The sequence below is a fragment of the Anopheles coustani genome, chromosome 3 (assembly GCF_943734705.1).
Source record: "Anopheles coustani chromosome 3, idAnoCousDA_361_x.2, whole genome shotgun sequence".
In the NCBI taxonomy this organism is placed as follows: Eukaryota; Metazoa; Arthropoda; class Insecta; order Diptera; family Culicidae; genus Anopheles; species Anopheles coustani.
Window position 1 is genome coordinate 3,536,451 of NC_071288.1, and position 14,999 is coordinate 3,551,449.

Consider the following 14,999-nt stretch of genomic DNA (forward strand, 5'->3'; position numbering starts at 1 on the left):
ATTCGGTATGGCATGTTGTTTGGAATGCAGGCACAGGCCAGCAGCGTTCGGTCCCGGGCACGGTACGTGCCCGGCACTTTGCCGAGAAATTTCCCGATTTCACCACTGCGGGGCGGGGAGTGGTTCTTTGTTTTTCCACCTCGCCTGCAACCGCAAACGGTGTCGGACTCCGGTGCGCTGATGCGTAAGAGCACCCGGTCGCTCGCGTGTGTGTGAGTGTGTGTGAGTGTGGGCCCTTTTGTCAAGCTGTTGACACACTGGGGAGTCGTCCGTGTCCCCGTGGCAGAGCAAAGTCCGAAAGTCGTTTCGTCCCGTGCGTCCTTATCGGGAGGGACCCTCGGGGTGGCAGGACAGAAGGTGCTCGAGCCGATACGGTGCATCATGATTTGCGATCTGACAGACCGATGCCAACTGGCCTCGGCCACGCAAAACAACATGGCATTCCGTCGACACGGTTTCGGAACGATAGCAACGCTGCAGGAAAAAGCGCTCTCTCGTGCGTTGAGCCTAGTTAACATTGTTCGCTTGCTTGCCGACTTTTCCGACCAAAAAAGGGGCCATGGGACGAAGAGAGAAGGGCCGGTTGGTGGCAAAACACGCGTGTGCCTTTGGGCAAAGTTTGGGAATTTGTTTGCGGCTCAGTACCCGGATGTGCCTGGCCCCGTTCTTGGGACATATTACTGACGTGCCGTTTTGTCACATTTCATACCTTTCACATTGCAAACAGCTTTCAAACCCAACCACAAACAGGCCCCAACAATACAAACATCATTAAAACGGGTGTGTTTTTGAGCGAAACCGAACCGAATGGCGAACCGAGGATGGATGGTTTCATTAAGAAAGAAATCTGTTTCAAATTCGAGGATCGGATTAAACGAGGTGGAAAATGAGTTCTTAAGAATTGAAACATATATTCTTTCGAATTTGTTGCGCGCATGTTTTCCATGTATTTCTTTTTCCTGCTCAATGTAATGGGCTCATTTCGGGGCAACCTTCGAAATGAGTCGCATGTTACTGCTGGGTTAATAATGGGCAAGTTAATTGGAGCTTATTACTGCCGGTGGCAAAAGGTTTAGCTTTGACAATCACCATTAATTAAATTTGTTACTTAGGAAAAGCGCTCTTTTCTGTTCCGTAGAACGTTGTTTTCTAAATCTTACTGCCTTTGTTCATATGCGCATAAGATTCTGGGATTAAGATTGAATTGAAAGGCCTGAAAAGCAACGATTTGCATTTACAAGCCTTGATGGATTGAACGTTTTTGCAAATCTGCGTGTTTGCTCCTTTTTCCCGCTATTGCAATACTTTCCAAGCACGAGTAAAACCCAAAGGGGTAAAAAATTCTTTGAATTGAGCATCTCGGTTTTCCGAGAAGCTCCTTTAAATTGGTGTCATTTTGAACCATTTCCAGATGGGATGGGATTTGAAAGGAATGGTTCGGTACGGGCGGACCTGAAGATTTTTTTCATTACACTGCAAAAGCATGCAGCGAGAGTTCTTATCCCGCTTTTCCAAATGAGCGCTTCATGGAAGTATCAAGCGTATTAGTTTCGGCACGAAGAAAAAGTGTAACGTAAGAAATAACGATACACGGCGGAGAAAATGTTCCTGCCTTCGGGATGCATTTCTTCGCTTCACTTGCAACAGTAAAGGTGTAAAGGATACTGCAACTCTTATTCTCGGAAACGATTTCTTGCTTCTTAAATCGCGTATCGCCCGTCCCAACGTGAAGTGCAGTTTGTGCACTCATTCCGGAATGTCTTTTAATAGATCAGACCGGAGCTTCCCTTATCGCTGACGATGCCCGGCAAAATGACCGAGAGCTTGAGGAAACGCGGAAATAATCTGACAGCGATGCTGAATTGGATTGAAGGGTTTTGGGTTCGGCTTGCGAACGGTTTAGGGTCGGTGGGGAGGAAAATTTGATGGGCGATAAATCGACGGAGCAAGGGAACCCTTAGTATTCCCGGGTATGAACCGATGGCGAGAGATGCACTTGGTGTTGGTCCCGGACCCCGCAACCCGCAAGCGACACATTGAGCGATTCCATTTAAAAAACTAACGTTATCCAACTGGGTCATCTTGTTATGCTCGTTTCGTTTCCGTCTTGTGGCTATTTTCCCAGCGTTCGTTCCGTAGCTTCCCGACTGCCTAGGCACAATGTTGGCAGCGAACTCCGCACCGTCCGGTGTTATTCGACGTTGGTTTAGTGTATTTTGCCGATTTTTTAACCGGCTCCTGTAACACCGTCTCGACCCGGGGCATCCTTGAGTGTGGCACTAATCCTTGAACCTTTCTTGTTTGGCCGAGGTTAAGGTGTTCTTGTGCACCGGAACGATGCACCTTCGTCCCGGCTGCTCGATTGAGTGCCTTTACCGTCCGACGGAAGAGTCCTTCTCAACCTGTTTTTTTTCTTCCCGTCCCCTTAGCGCATCTTTTTCTGGCGTTATTTTTTATTCCCACCGAGCCATCAACATCGTTAGTCAGGAGTGTCAGGCGAAGGCGAAATCCCCGGAAGCCAACGGGCAACATGGCGCGTGGAAAACGACTGTTGCGAAAGAAAAATGGAGGGGGAAAAAAACGGGAGCTCCTAATGCAGCCAAGACGGCATGGTCGACTGTCCGTGTGTCCGTCGTGAGGATTTGGGCGCGTGGTCGGGCTGACAGTCGGTTCCGTGCTCGTGTCATACGCTGGCGGCGACACGGCGCTGGTGACGCAGTGTTTCTGCACAAGACTGGAAAACTGCAATCCCCGGCCATGCATGCGGGCTGGCTGGCCTGGCCTGGCCTGTCCTGTGCGGTGTTTGCATTTTTACTCAACTGATGAATTTGTTGTGTGCTTGACCCCTTTTTTTTTACGAGAGCGAGATTGCCCGGAGCAGAGTGCGCACGGAAAAGTACGCAGCCACTTCGTACCGGAGAGCGACCAGGCGCCTCCATCCCGGTGCCGGAGTCAACCGACCGAGCGCGAAATCACTTTTTGTGCCATTCTTTTTTTTTGCGGTATTTCTGAAATCGTGCCGCAAAGCGAGCGTTTCTACATTTCTGAAGTCTCTTAGCTACAATTTGTTTCTCTTTTTTTACGCTGCCGAACGAACGACACACTGTCGTTGCTCAACAAATAAACTCTAATCCTACTACCAACACACCGTAGCCGTCTGAACATGACGGAGTTGATAAATTTGCCCCTTAGCTTGGATGGGGGAAGAAAAAAAAGTTTGTTGAATTTGCGAACCAAGCACATCATCTCACATTGGCCATCGGTTTGTTTTAAGTTGCGCAATTGAACTGACTATTCACCCGGTGCGCTGGCGATGGATGAGCGATTTCGAAGAAAAGGGCTTGGCAAGCAGTTATAATCCACCGCCGGTATGGTCAATGGGTCCTTTGGGAAGCTTCCACCGGCGTTCGCGAACCTGTGCAATATATGTTCCCTACACCCGAGATAAACATATGAACTTCGGCTTGGGGCATTCCGGAGAGAGAGTCCCAGGGGAGAGGGTAGCTGTGGAAGGTTCGGCATTCGACGGACGCTGGATGTAGTTTATCGACATACACGGGGGTTATCTTTCCAGCTCGATACATTCCCGGACCATAATTGGCTGTTCAATGGTCAGCCGGCGCTGATCGGAAATGGGGGATTTTATTCATCCTCCCGTTTCCGGGGGAAAATGGAAAAGGGGGAGCCTTTGGTGGAGGGGCATAAAATGAAAGATCGTAACGGTGCGCCTCTCAAGAGGCTTCAGGTGTGGGAAAAAAAGCATACGAGCCGTACAGCGCCGAGCGAGCGGTACGATTGGTAACAACGAATGGTCAAAATATGCACAGACTGGCGGTTCGTTGCAAACAAAACAAGGCTCACCGAGCTGGGCCATTCGAAGGCCCGGTCGGGAACGATTATTACTCGAGCCGAAACTCGCTGCTCCAGCTCCAGCCAATGTGAGGCCAATGATCCAGTCCCAAATGGCGCAGTGGTCGCGTATGGTCAAGTGGAACGTCGATGGCATCGCGAACCCATTGGAAAGAGCGCACTATAATCAGCACTTGACATTTAGCTGCTGCCGGGTTTTGAGCTGCGTCATTGCATCAGCATCACAGATACCACGAGGGTGGGGGAGGTCAGGTGCCGAGAGTCAGCGGTATCAGCCCGATGTAATGGATATGTTCGGCCGTGTTCGAGGCAGGTTCATGTCCTAAAGGCACAGGCCGGGCGCTATAAAGTACCATAAAACGATACGAGGCGTTCCAGCGTTCCAGGCAAACGTTTCGAAAGCGATATGACGCTCGCCATTATTGACCGAGTTTGTTTGTTCGCGGGAACGAGGGGTATTGTGCCATTGTACTCCGCTGAGGTTTTCAGGGTATATGTTCCGTTTCACAATTATCCCAGCTAAATGAAGCGAAAGTTGGCGCAAACAATCGTTCCCCATCGGCGAGCTGGGTTTGCTTAACAAATGTTTAATATCGGTTTCGGTCCCATGCACTTGCAACTGAATGATTTTCATGATAGCTTAGTGAACATTTTCGCGTTGTTGATTAATGGATTAACTATACTATTGTAAGTACCGATTATTCACTATCACATTGGAAATATTCGCATCACTAACGAAGGCCTTAAGGGCCGTTCAAGAGCGAGGGAGTTTGTTTACTCACTGAACCGGAATACCGGTGTGCTCTTAAGCTTGTATGGCGTAATATCAGCACTTCAAACTTCGTGTATTCATTACACTGATGGGCATCCAGATGCAGCCCTCAAGAACTTCACCATGGGAGAAGAAAACGGCAAAAAGGCACACACGACACGGTTGCTCGTTGCAAATCAACATCGTATAAGTGTGCTGGTCACTTGGAAGCCAGATGAAGCATAGAGGGAGAGAGAGAGAGGTGCGTATTGGTATGATAAATTAGAGCCTGAGTGAAAGCGGGTCTTATGACCGACATTCTATTCCTATTGACGCAGCAACCGGTGGGATCGAGGTTCCGATAGTTAGTACACGATGTACAGCTCGGAGGAGCTGCATTCTGCTTGCTCAAATATTCCGCTGACCGAGTTCTCGGCCTCGCAGGGAACATTAACCGCACGCACGCGAGCCAGAGGCAGCGTCAGAGGTCAGGGGAGTGGGTTTTCCTACCCCGGGAAAGCTGGCGAATGAATAGAACCCAACCGTTGCCTGCGTATCTATGCGTATTTACTTTGCAAGTTGTCATTAGGTAACCTTAGGAAAAACGTATAGTCATGAAAGGGTCAATGGAGGGGAATGAGAGAAATAGAGAGAAAGGTTTCCGACTACGCGTGAAGGAGCAGATGTTACTTGTATGATACAGTTCTGGGCTGTTACGTTGACTTTCCTCTTGTTTTTGGATAAAGGGGCAATAATGAATAACATGGAGTTTCTACCCATCGAAGCTATTAATATCTTTATCTAATTTGACAGTGTGAAAAGTGGAAAATTTTGTAAAATCAAACGTAAACTACCAATAAGTTGTAGACAAACTTGCAAAGTTTAATTAACCTAATAATAACGATTTCAGAGAATGATAAGATGATTTAATTGGTTAGTCCACAGCTAATCACTTGGTTGCGAGGATTGTTGGAACAAATAAACTATTCGAGGAAATGTAAGCCTTTTGTAATTTTACCATTCAGCCAACATAACGTTACACGATGGATGTAATCTACGCAGCTTTGAAGCTATTTTAAAACGTTAGCCAACACCGAACAAGCGCACAGGTACGCGATCGTATGACAAACAGAAATAACCACGAACAAGGAAAATGGGAAAGGGAGGGGGGGGGGGGGAATGGAAAAGCACGAGCACGTATTCACGTGTTCGTGGGTGAAATGGGAGGGAAAATGGAAATAGGCCCTTCCGAGTGCCAAAGTGCCCAGTGCCCGGGAAAGGAAAAACCCGACCCGCCGTGATGAGTCGTTCTATATGCACATGCTAAAAGCTAATGAAATGATGAACCTACCCCGGTTAGGTACGTTTTCCGGCTATCGTCTAGTATCGTCCTGCCGATAATGTCATGTTTGCTGTTGCATAATGAATTATGCAGCGCCGTGGGAGTCTGATTTGCTGATATTAATTTGTAATCAGGATCTGGAAAATGTCACATGAAGAGAGAAAGAGTGTGAGAGAGAGAGGGAAAGTAGAGATGTAGCTTATGTGTATGTCTGTATGAGAGGGCGAGAGAGATAGTGTGATAAAGAAACCGTGAACGTGAGTGCGAGCAGTGATGAACAATGCGAGTGCTTCTGCTCGTGACCGGGACTAAAAGGGGACCAAGACCGAAACGGGCAGGACGAAACAAATGGTAATGAGAGCTAGGCGTAGAAGCGGCATAAAAATAGAAACTGAAAATGTAGCACATAAAAGCAAAATGGTAGCGACGACGTAACAACGTAACTAGGCAACGAAAGATAAGGTGAAGGACGGGTCTGCCGATCCTCCAGCATCGGAACTTCTGTTCCATCTACATCACTGACAAAACGTTGCTCACGGGACGCAAAAGAAAAGGACATGAAGAGGAAGGATAAATTTAGGTTTTGGTAAAAACAGAGAGAGAGAGAGAGAGAGAGAGAGAGGAAGAAAAGCAGGAGTAAAAGGGGATAATTAGATGCCTCGACGGCATCGGACTTGATGCACTCGATGTAATCGAAGCTGTTTCGTTCGCTTATGTGTATGAGCGATATGTAGGTGTGTGTGCGGATGCGCTAGGGTAGGGTGGTGCGAGCATGGGCGGAGGAGCAGGATGCAACAACAAGCACACGCCATGCTTACCCTCGTTCGACGGAACCACGTCCGGGTTCTTCTCGTCGTACATGTCCTCCGACTGGCTGAGCGGTAATGAGATTTTCTCCTTAATCGGCAGATTACCGGGCCGCTTGCCGAGCCCGCCCCCCTTTCCGCCGGTGCTGGTGAGCTGCTTGGCCTGCGTCGACCGGAGCTTGAACGCGGCCGCGATCGCGATGATGATGCAGATTATCACCGTCAGGATGCCGATGAAGATGCCAATCGATACGATCGGCGTCAGCTCGAAGTCCGCATGCGTACCTGTGGATCACAGATCACAACAAGAGGAAAGAGAAAAGTCAAACGATTTGGTGAAAAATGCAAGTCAGCCAATGATGGTATTAGGGGAACTAGAAGAAAGGATAACACAAACTCGCAAAGGATGTGCAGAACTTTTGCATCATTTAGTTATTATAAATTTTTCAAACACTTCCTGAACCCCAAACTAGACCTTGTAAACTCCATTTCCCCAATCCTTGTGAGGTTGTTTATTTGATATTCTCTTCAAAGTTGATGGTTTTGCTGATGTATCGCATTTATTGATAGTTTTCAGATTTATTTAACGACTTTGATAATTATGAAAGTGTGTTGTTCGCGTTATAATAATAATTATTTGTTCATTTTTTATGTTCTCTAGCTTCCGTTTTCCCCTTCAAATGCGAAAACGAACCTTTTCGAACGAAAGAATACGATAAGCTTATTTTACATGCGACGTGAAAGAAAGTTCGATCTGCACAAAAATGAAGTGTGTATTTTGATTAAAAGCTGGAAAAATGAGCCATCTGTATTGGAGGTGTTATCCATTAGTAATTATTACTTTTTGTATGCTTGCTCTCATGGAGCAAACTTTCCATTAACAAAATTGAGTATTAAACAAACCTGATGGGGCGCGCGTGAACAGCGAAGACAGTGGCATAAAATATCATTGGCTTTTAATTTTCCATAACAAACATGAAAAAGCCTCATGCTTTTATGCAAGTGTGCGCTCGCAAACATTTGCGTCCCCGAGCCGGGGGACTTTCCTTCCGGGATAATGCACCACATTACTGCGATTATCATTATTCATAATGCTACACATGGCTGGAGGTGAATGGCTTCGATTGTGTGCGATACTTTTTTCCTCTTCACCGCCGAACTCACACCGCATCGCTAATGAAACGGGCTTCATATGTGCATGTGTGTGTGCGGGTTGATAGTGACAGCACACCGCAGTCAAATGCATTCCCCGAGGATGCAAAAGGATATCGGGTAATATCGGATACGATTTATACGGTGTTCTGGGTCAGAAGGAAGAATAAATTTTGCATTATCCCTCACGCGCTCGTGTGCTGCAGTAAGTTATCGCTTGATCGGCCCGGACCGATTGTAAGCTCCGATAGTGGGAAAACCGACGCAAAAGGAGATGCTGGGAAAAATAACCACCCACTCACCTATCCTCGTTCCGCCTCTCACCCGGGGGAGTCACTCGTCATCGCGAAACGAGATGGGGCGGAAAAATCGGCGGATATCTCTCAAAAAATTATGCAAAACCAGCGCAGCAACAAAATGTTCCGATAAATTCAATGAGCCCTCATACCAACCCTCCCCCAGTCGTGGTGGGAAAATGCCCATCGGAAAATGCCAATCTGATCGCCGCGACGTCGCCGGAGCCCGGTTTGCACCCCGGAATCCGGTGGAAATTGGTAAATGGAGTAATTGCATTACGTTCAAATTTATTTCGGAGCATTTCATGTGGCCAGATTTGGCCGAGCGTTTTACGCAGCGTTTTTTTTTGCGATCGACCTCCCAACTCGTTGTAGTTCTCCACTCCCTTCCACCACCCCTCCTACCCTCTCGTTTTTTGTTGTTTTGCGTTCATCCAAACACGGTTGTTCTTTTGTTCTTAATTGTTTATGTGTATTTATTTAATAAATAAATCTGTTAAATTAAATTACGACGATAAGCCTTCGCGAGCAGCCGCCGCTGTTTGGCTCGATGAGTTTCGGTGGATTTATCCCCCACGGGTTGATCCTCAATATCCTCTTCCAATTCCCCTACAAAAAAAAAAAAAAAAATGGGAAGTCGATGAATATTCCAACCTTTGTGCGTTGCGTTTTGACTCGCCGAAGAGAAAAATCAGAAGAGCGCGAAGAGCAAAAGGTTGAGCAGTTTTTTGTTTCCCGCCAAGTGCCAAAAGAACAATACAAAAGATATGCATTTTATCGCCGGGGAGGATGCGTCGGGGAAAGGTGTGTGCTTGAAAAATCATCATGTGTGATCAATTGAGTGGAATAATTATATGATGATGCACTTTTTTCCGCTCCAATTGGTCGCTACATATTTACTTACTGGCTGGGGTGTTTTCCAACCGTTTCCGTTCGCGAGCGGCCTTTATTGGCCTCTAATGGGGCTCCACTCCGGAGACCGATGGTCCGGAAATGCACCCCCTTTTGTTGGGCCCCGAAACGCAGACAACGCCGGAGGGTGCGTAAAGTTATAGAGGTCCGTTTTGGGTGCAACGGATTGTTGGACTTGTCATGACGATTGATGGTAAATAAATCGCTTTTACAAAACAAAAAAAGGGGAAGGAGAAAGAAAAACGCAATACGAAAACAAACCCGTTGACAGACAGTTTTGCGTTGTGTTTTCCTTTCAAGGGGTGCACACAGTTTGACAAAGCCGAAAACGGCATCTGCTGGTGGGTAGGGAGGTTTTCCACAGGCTTAACTCGTCAACCCGGGATTTCCCCCGAAAGCGGTCGCGATGCAATACACCAACACACACACACGTACAACAATTGGTGGGCAGATATTTCCACCGAATCTATCGAGTAAGCCGCATCGAACTCCCGTTCGTCGAACCCGGTTTGGGTCGGTCTTGATCGAAAAAGTATTATTGATGCTTAAAACCCCTTGCGGTGCGAACAGAAAAGCCTTCCCATCACCCCCTCCCTACACTCCCCCCCCCCGTGACCCCCTTTCCTTGTCAGTCCGATGCGATGAAAATCGTCAATAAATCAATCAGTGGCAAAGATTTATCGACATTACATACAATTTGTGCATCCACTCCTGCGCTCCCACCGTCGGATGTCGTGGAAACTCGTGGAAATGTCGTGCAAGGCAGGCAGGCAGGCACGCTCGGTCGCTGACAGCTCCCGGGCCTTGGATGATGAGATTTCGAAAAAGCACACGCCGAAATGATTGGCGATTGATGTAGTGTAGGTTTTGTGTTCGCGTCGACATCGGGGAGGTGGATTTAGTGCACGTCGTTGCAGCCCAGCGTCGTGTCGGCGTACAACGCAATGTTGGTTTGCGCAGGTGTTGGCATGAGTTATGGAAATCAGGGAGATTGCCACAAAGCTTCTGCCGGTACAACGTTCAACCAGCTCCAACCGAAATACGGTTTTGGAACGGATAAAGCCTGGAGTTCCAAGAGGAATTTGCATTCTTGCAACCATTGGAAGCTTTTATTAATCATGAATTATGTCACGTATATTAAGAATCTCGATCTATTTCCATTGCGAACGGTTCGCATACCATGTTGGTTCAATCTGGAAAGGAAAATTCCCCTAAATACCCAAAAAACCTCCACCATATTGCATCGTTGCTTCCATCGTAAACGTCGTAACTCTTCTCGCCCAAACGTTGTCAGGGAAACACCGAAACCTTTAGAAGCTTTTCGCCTCATAGGAGTACGTGTGGCAGCTCTTATTAAACCAGACGATCAAATATAAAGTGATCAAACTTCGTGATGGATCATCGATTGGTGGCAAGCGAACGTCCTCTCATCCCATCCCCTTCCTCGTGGCCAGTGTCGATAAAAAGTGAACCAAAATGAAATATGTTCAATCTGTGTACACACTTCCGTTCAACAAAAGCCACCGCACGTCCCATTCTCCCCCGTGCCCTTCCCCAAAAACCTTCGCCCAAACCATATCTGCATCTACGGGGCATCGATTGAGTGCAGCTTCATAACTCTGCAACAAAGCGCTTTCGGGCTCGTGTTAACTCGCTGTAGATGAAGTTTCCTTCCCGGATAACACCTGCCCGGTTTGCTGAGAGATTAGAGCGACGATATGGGCGGCACGACCCTCCCCACGAGGGTTTGGGAAAAAGGGGGGAAATATCGTTCAAATCGAATTAAAATTTCAAATCGCAAATAATTCATCGGATTTTAGATCGCACCATCGTGCCAAGCTTTCCCGGATGGAGAAGAAACTAGAGGTCCCGGGCGTGTGCGAGGAATGTCCCTATTGTGTGGCAGGATGATTTGGGGGGTTGCTGTTGATACCGGGAAAGCAGTTCGTGCGCTTTTGCCACGAACTGCTTATCTGCTCTCGGCTTTGGCCATAAAAATTGTAGTTCGATTTCGACAGAAATTGAGCCATTGTTTCGTGGCGTAGACGGGGCTCTCGGATACGTTCCGAGAACATGCGCCAATTTTTGCAATCATCTACCAATCAATACCTATTTCTCGGAACGATACAATACGCCTATCCTCTCGCTACACGTGGCATTTAATCGAAGTTTAAAAATCAGTGCACGTTGACGTTCACGTCGTTCCACATGCTCCGAAAGGGGTAAGTGGTAAGGAAGGAAATTGTTTTCCTTGCGATGGAAGGCTACGAACGTTCCGGAAGAAAATTCGTAAATCATGATGTAGAGATCCGGAAAAGACACTGCCTGATTGTGGATTCACCGAAGCTTCATGTACAGCTCTCTAAGGTTTCGAAAACTCAACGACAGCTTTTGCCAGTAGCTTCAACGGCAAGCTGGAGATATGGAGCTACCGGATTCAGTCATAAATTCAAATATTTGCCGGATAAATTTAGAAAATATACACATAGGGCAAAGAAAGGATGGTGACGCCTGTGCCAACGGTGTATATTCCAAAGGCACTCTGGGATGGTTGGTTTTGAGAACCGGCAATGAAGGAGCAGGTTCGTGGAGGCAGGAATGGAGAGCTACAGTGTGACTATGACATCGGGGAAACCGTAGGGGAGCATTGAGACTGAAGGTTTCTCGCTACGGACTGAGTTATAATTTTACAGAATTTGTTGATGGACTTAACTATGAGTTCCATTTCTTAGTTTTGACTTAACAACCTGTTTGCTTTAAAAAGTAATTAAATTAGAATCTTCTAATCCTAAGTCACACGCTGTGATTCTTATTCCTGGAACTTCTCAATCCACCTGATTCCATAGGTGACGTATGGACTCACCGGCTCACGTCGTGTACGTGCGCTCCCTCGAAGTTGTCGAAAAACCTGATTCCTGTAGGAGGATTCCGTTAGCGAATCCCTCATGCAGGGGATTTGTCTTACGGGCATATGAACACATGGCGATGGAGGTAGATCGGGGTGGGACTATTTGACTACACTTTTCCCCCCGCCCGCTTTGGCGGAAGCTTGTACAAACAGCCATAATAGTGATTAAGCTTCTATTAAGCGCCGTGCTTACTCTCGTTCCAAATACCATTTCTGTGAAATGGAATGTGGTTGTGTGCTTCGGGTATCAGATAGTCAATTTTCCGAAGATTTTCGACCATTCTGACACTGCGCACACACATACACACACCGACAAGACGGGAGAAAAATAGTTCCAACTGCCAACTCCTGGACACGCTCACGAACTCGAACTGGTGGAGATTGGTGATGGGCACGTACCGATGTACAAAAATGCTACCCACAGACACTAAACACACACACACACACACAGATAGCCACCCACACATGGTGGAAATGAAATTGTAATGAACATTGGATGCATGAATTATTGCTGTTTATGTATAAAGTAATTATAATACTTCATTGTTGACTTTTGTTAAGCAACTGGTGCAAAGTGTTGCAGATTGAGCTCCGCATGCGGATCTACGATCTAGTCCTGTCGGGTTTCACACGTGTGCAGTGTATGTGTGTTCCTCGTGGGCGAGGTTCTGTTAGTCGATTCCTACATCCTAACAAAAGCGCTAACCCTCCTCCCAGGGTGAAAGCGAAGGAAGCGAAACGGGGTGGAGTAGATAGGAGATAAATTACAGTAAATATTTTCCAGTGAATGGAAAACTTTCCTCCACACGGGCACACGAGCGAGTGTTATGGCGGGGGGAGGTTGAGGACACTTTCACCTGCGAATAATTGGTGCTTGTTTACACGGTACAACAACTGGTTTGAAACAAGGTTTGTACGTGGGTTCGTGTGGGAGTTTGTTTAAAGCGAGTCGAATTATTTATAACTCCAAGGACCTACAACAAGGCCTTGCAAACCAGGTACGGCAAAGGTGAAAGCACATCACCCTACTTCTTTTTGGTTGTACTAAATGGTGTGGGATCGGTTCTAATTCATGCAATTTTGCGCCCTGTGAGTGGATCCAATTTAAAACCTCCGCCCGAGGAACGGTCGAACCGTATATGTTGAGGAGCGGCGTGTAAGTAAGATGGATTAGTTAAAATGGGTAAGTTAATTGAAAGCTTAACCCTCGGAGAGATCGCTCAAAATGGAGGCCGGTGAATCCTGGGGCGATTGAATATGAGCATCATTTGCGGACGGAATCACAGTCGAAATGGCATTTCATTATAGCCAAAGAGAGCACTTACTTAGGTGGTAATTTAATATTAGCTTGGACGTGCGAGAGGGGAACGGGGAAAAAGGGGGGTGGTTTTCGGGTGTCGCGGTTTCCATTAACATGTCACGGAACTCCACCTCCATCGGTTGGTCACTTCAAAAACTCGACTTGTAGTTCATTTTCGTGTCGCATCGGGTTCGGTGATGTGCCAATCGAATAAATTGCTCACCCGGCGTACCGATGTGACGGTCCGAAAGAAGAATGGAAAGCTTTTCCAAAACAAACAAGAACCAAATGCCAGCCGTCGGTTGGTTGGTTGGTTGGTGGGGGTCCACAAATGGACACAAGAAAAAAGGACCGAAATGAAAATCGCGGTCAATTTACGCGTTTTCACCTCTTGCGGTTCGGCTTGCAAGGGGCCGAATGGGTGGTGGGGGTGGGGGGGGATTTTTCCACCCCGAGCGCACCACTTTGACTAGTGGATTCGTGGCACGTAATCATCGATAGTCATAATTTTTCTTTGCCTCGTGAAATGAATATTCATCATCAGGCACGCCGGCGATTCGCCAACGACCGGGCGGAAATGGACCATGATGAACCGTCGAGCCGTCGGTTTGGAACCCCGGCCGGTCCGGAAAAGCCGGTGGCAAGGATACTGAACCGTTGATTGAGCTCCAACCGAACGATGGGAGGCCAGGGACGGTCAGAGTCGGTGAGTTTGATGGCTGGACGATAAATTAGATTTTTATTCGATTACCCTACGTATTTTCACACACACGGTCGTGAACCACACTGACGAGGTCGTTCCGGGCGTCGTTGACAACGGCTATAAGCTTGTCGTTGGTCACGATGAGTAGGTTTTGGGCCGGGGAAGGTCCGATTCACTGAACTTAGAGATGATGGACAATTTAATGAAAAATTTGAATTTGGCCCTCTCGAACACGAAACGTTCCGAAAACGAAAATATGTCTTCCGTTGTTTTCTCATTCTATATTTAAATTCGTTTACTGTAGTAGCCTTTCTTGTGTTGTTTCCTCATCTGTGAACATTATTGAAAAAATATGTTTCTGATCCAGTTTATAAAAGTACCATTTTTAATCACTGTTTTCCCAACACACACACACACACACATCCTTCGCCGCACCAGAGGAGAAAGGTACACCGTTAACGACGGTACGTAATCCGGTTAATATGCATGCATTATAACTTAATTGGTTTATTATATTTAAGAGTGCCTATTATCGGACGCACCATTCGAAGGATTACATTTTCCACTCGGGTGCATTAAATAATAAATACGCTTTCGACGCACCCAATTAGGTTTAAATCCACGCCACGCCACGGCATTTGGTTCATCCGACCGTTTGCTGCATTGCCGTTCATCGGTGACTTAATTTGGGTTGTTTGTTTGTTTGCATGCCTTATGTCTTTCCGTTCGAGCCGTTGTGTGCTTAGTGTGTGCGGTCGATGTTTTTGGGGTTTGCAGGAAAAAAAAAACGCCTCGAGCCCGAGAAAAGGGCCCTCAAGGTGGTGCAGATTTCCCTCGTTTTCCTTTTTCGGTCGACCCTCGCCAGCAATTATGCCATTAGTATTTTCATCGGCCAAATGGCACGACATAAAACACCATTAATTCGCCTTACGGCAAGGGTGGCGGGTGGGTGCAGGGAG

At 47.1% G+C, this 14,999-nt stretch overlaps 1 protein-coding gene across 1 annotated transcript in view; it reads right to left on the minus strand.

Annotated features, from left to right (window-relative positions):
- LOC131260263 (hemicentin-1) overlaps nt 1-14,999 on the minus strand; it is a 112,763-nt gene that overhangs the window by 2,356 nt on the left and 95,408 nt on the right. Inside the window, exons 14-15 of the mRNA XM_058261939.1 lie at nt 6,782-7,054; nt 5,973-6,100 (exon numbers count right to left, since the gene is read on the minus strand). Of these exons, the coding sequence (XP_058117922.1) occupies nt 5,973-6,100; nt 6,782-7,054 (401 nt within the window). The remainder of the gene's footprint in view (nt 1-5,972; nt 6,101-6,781; nt 7,055-14,999) is intronic.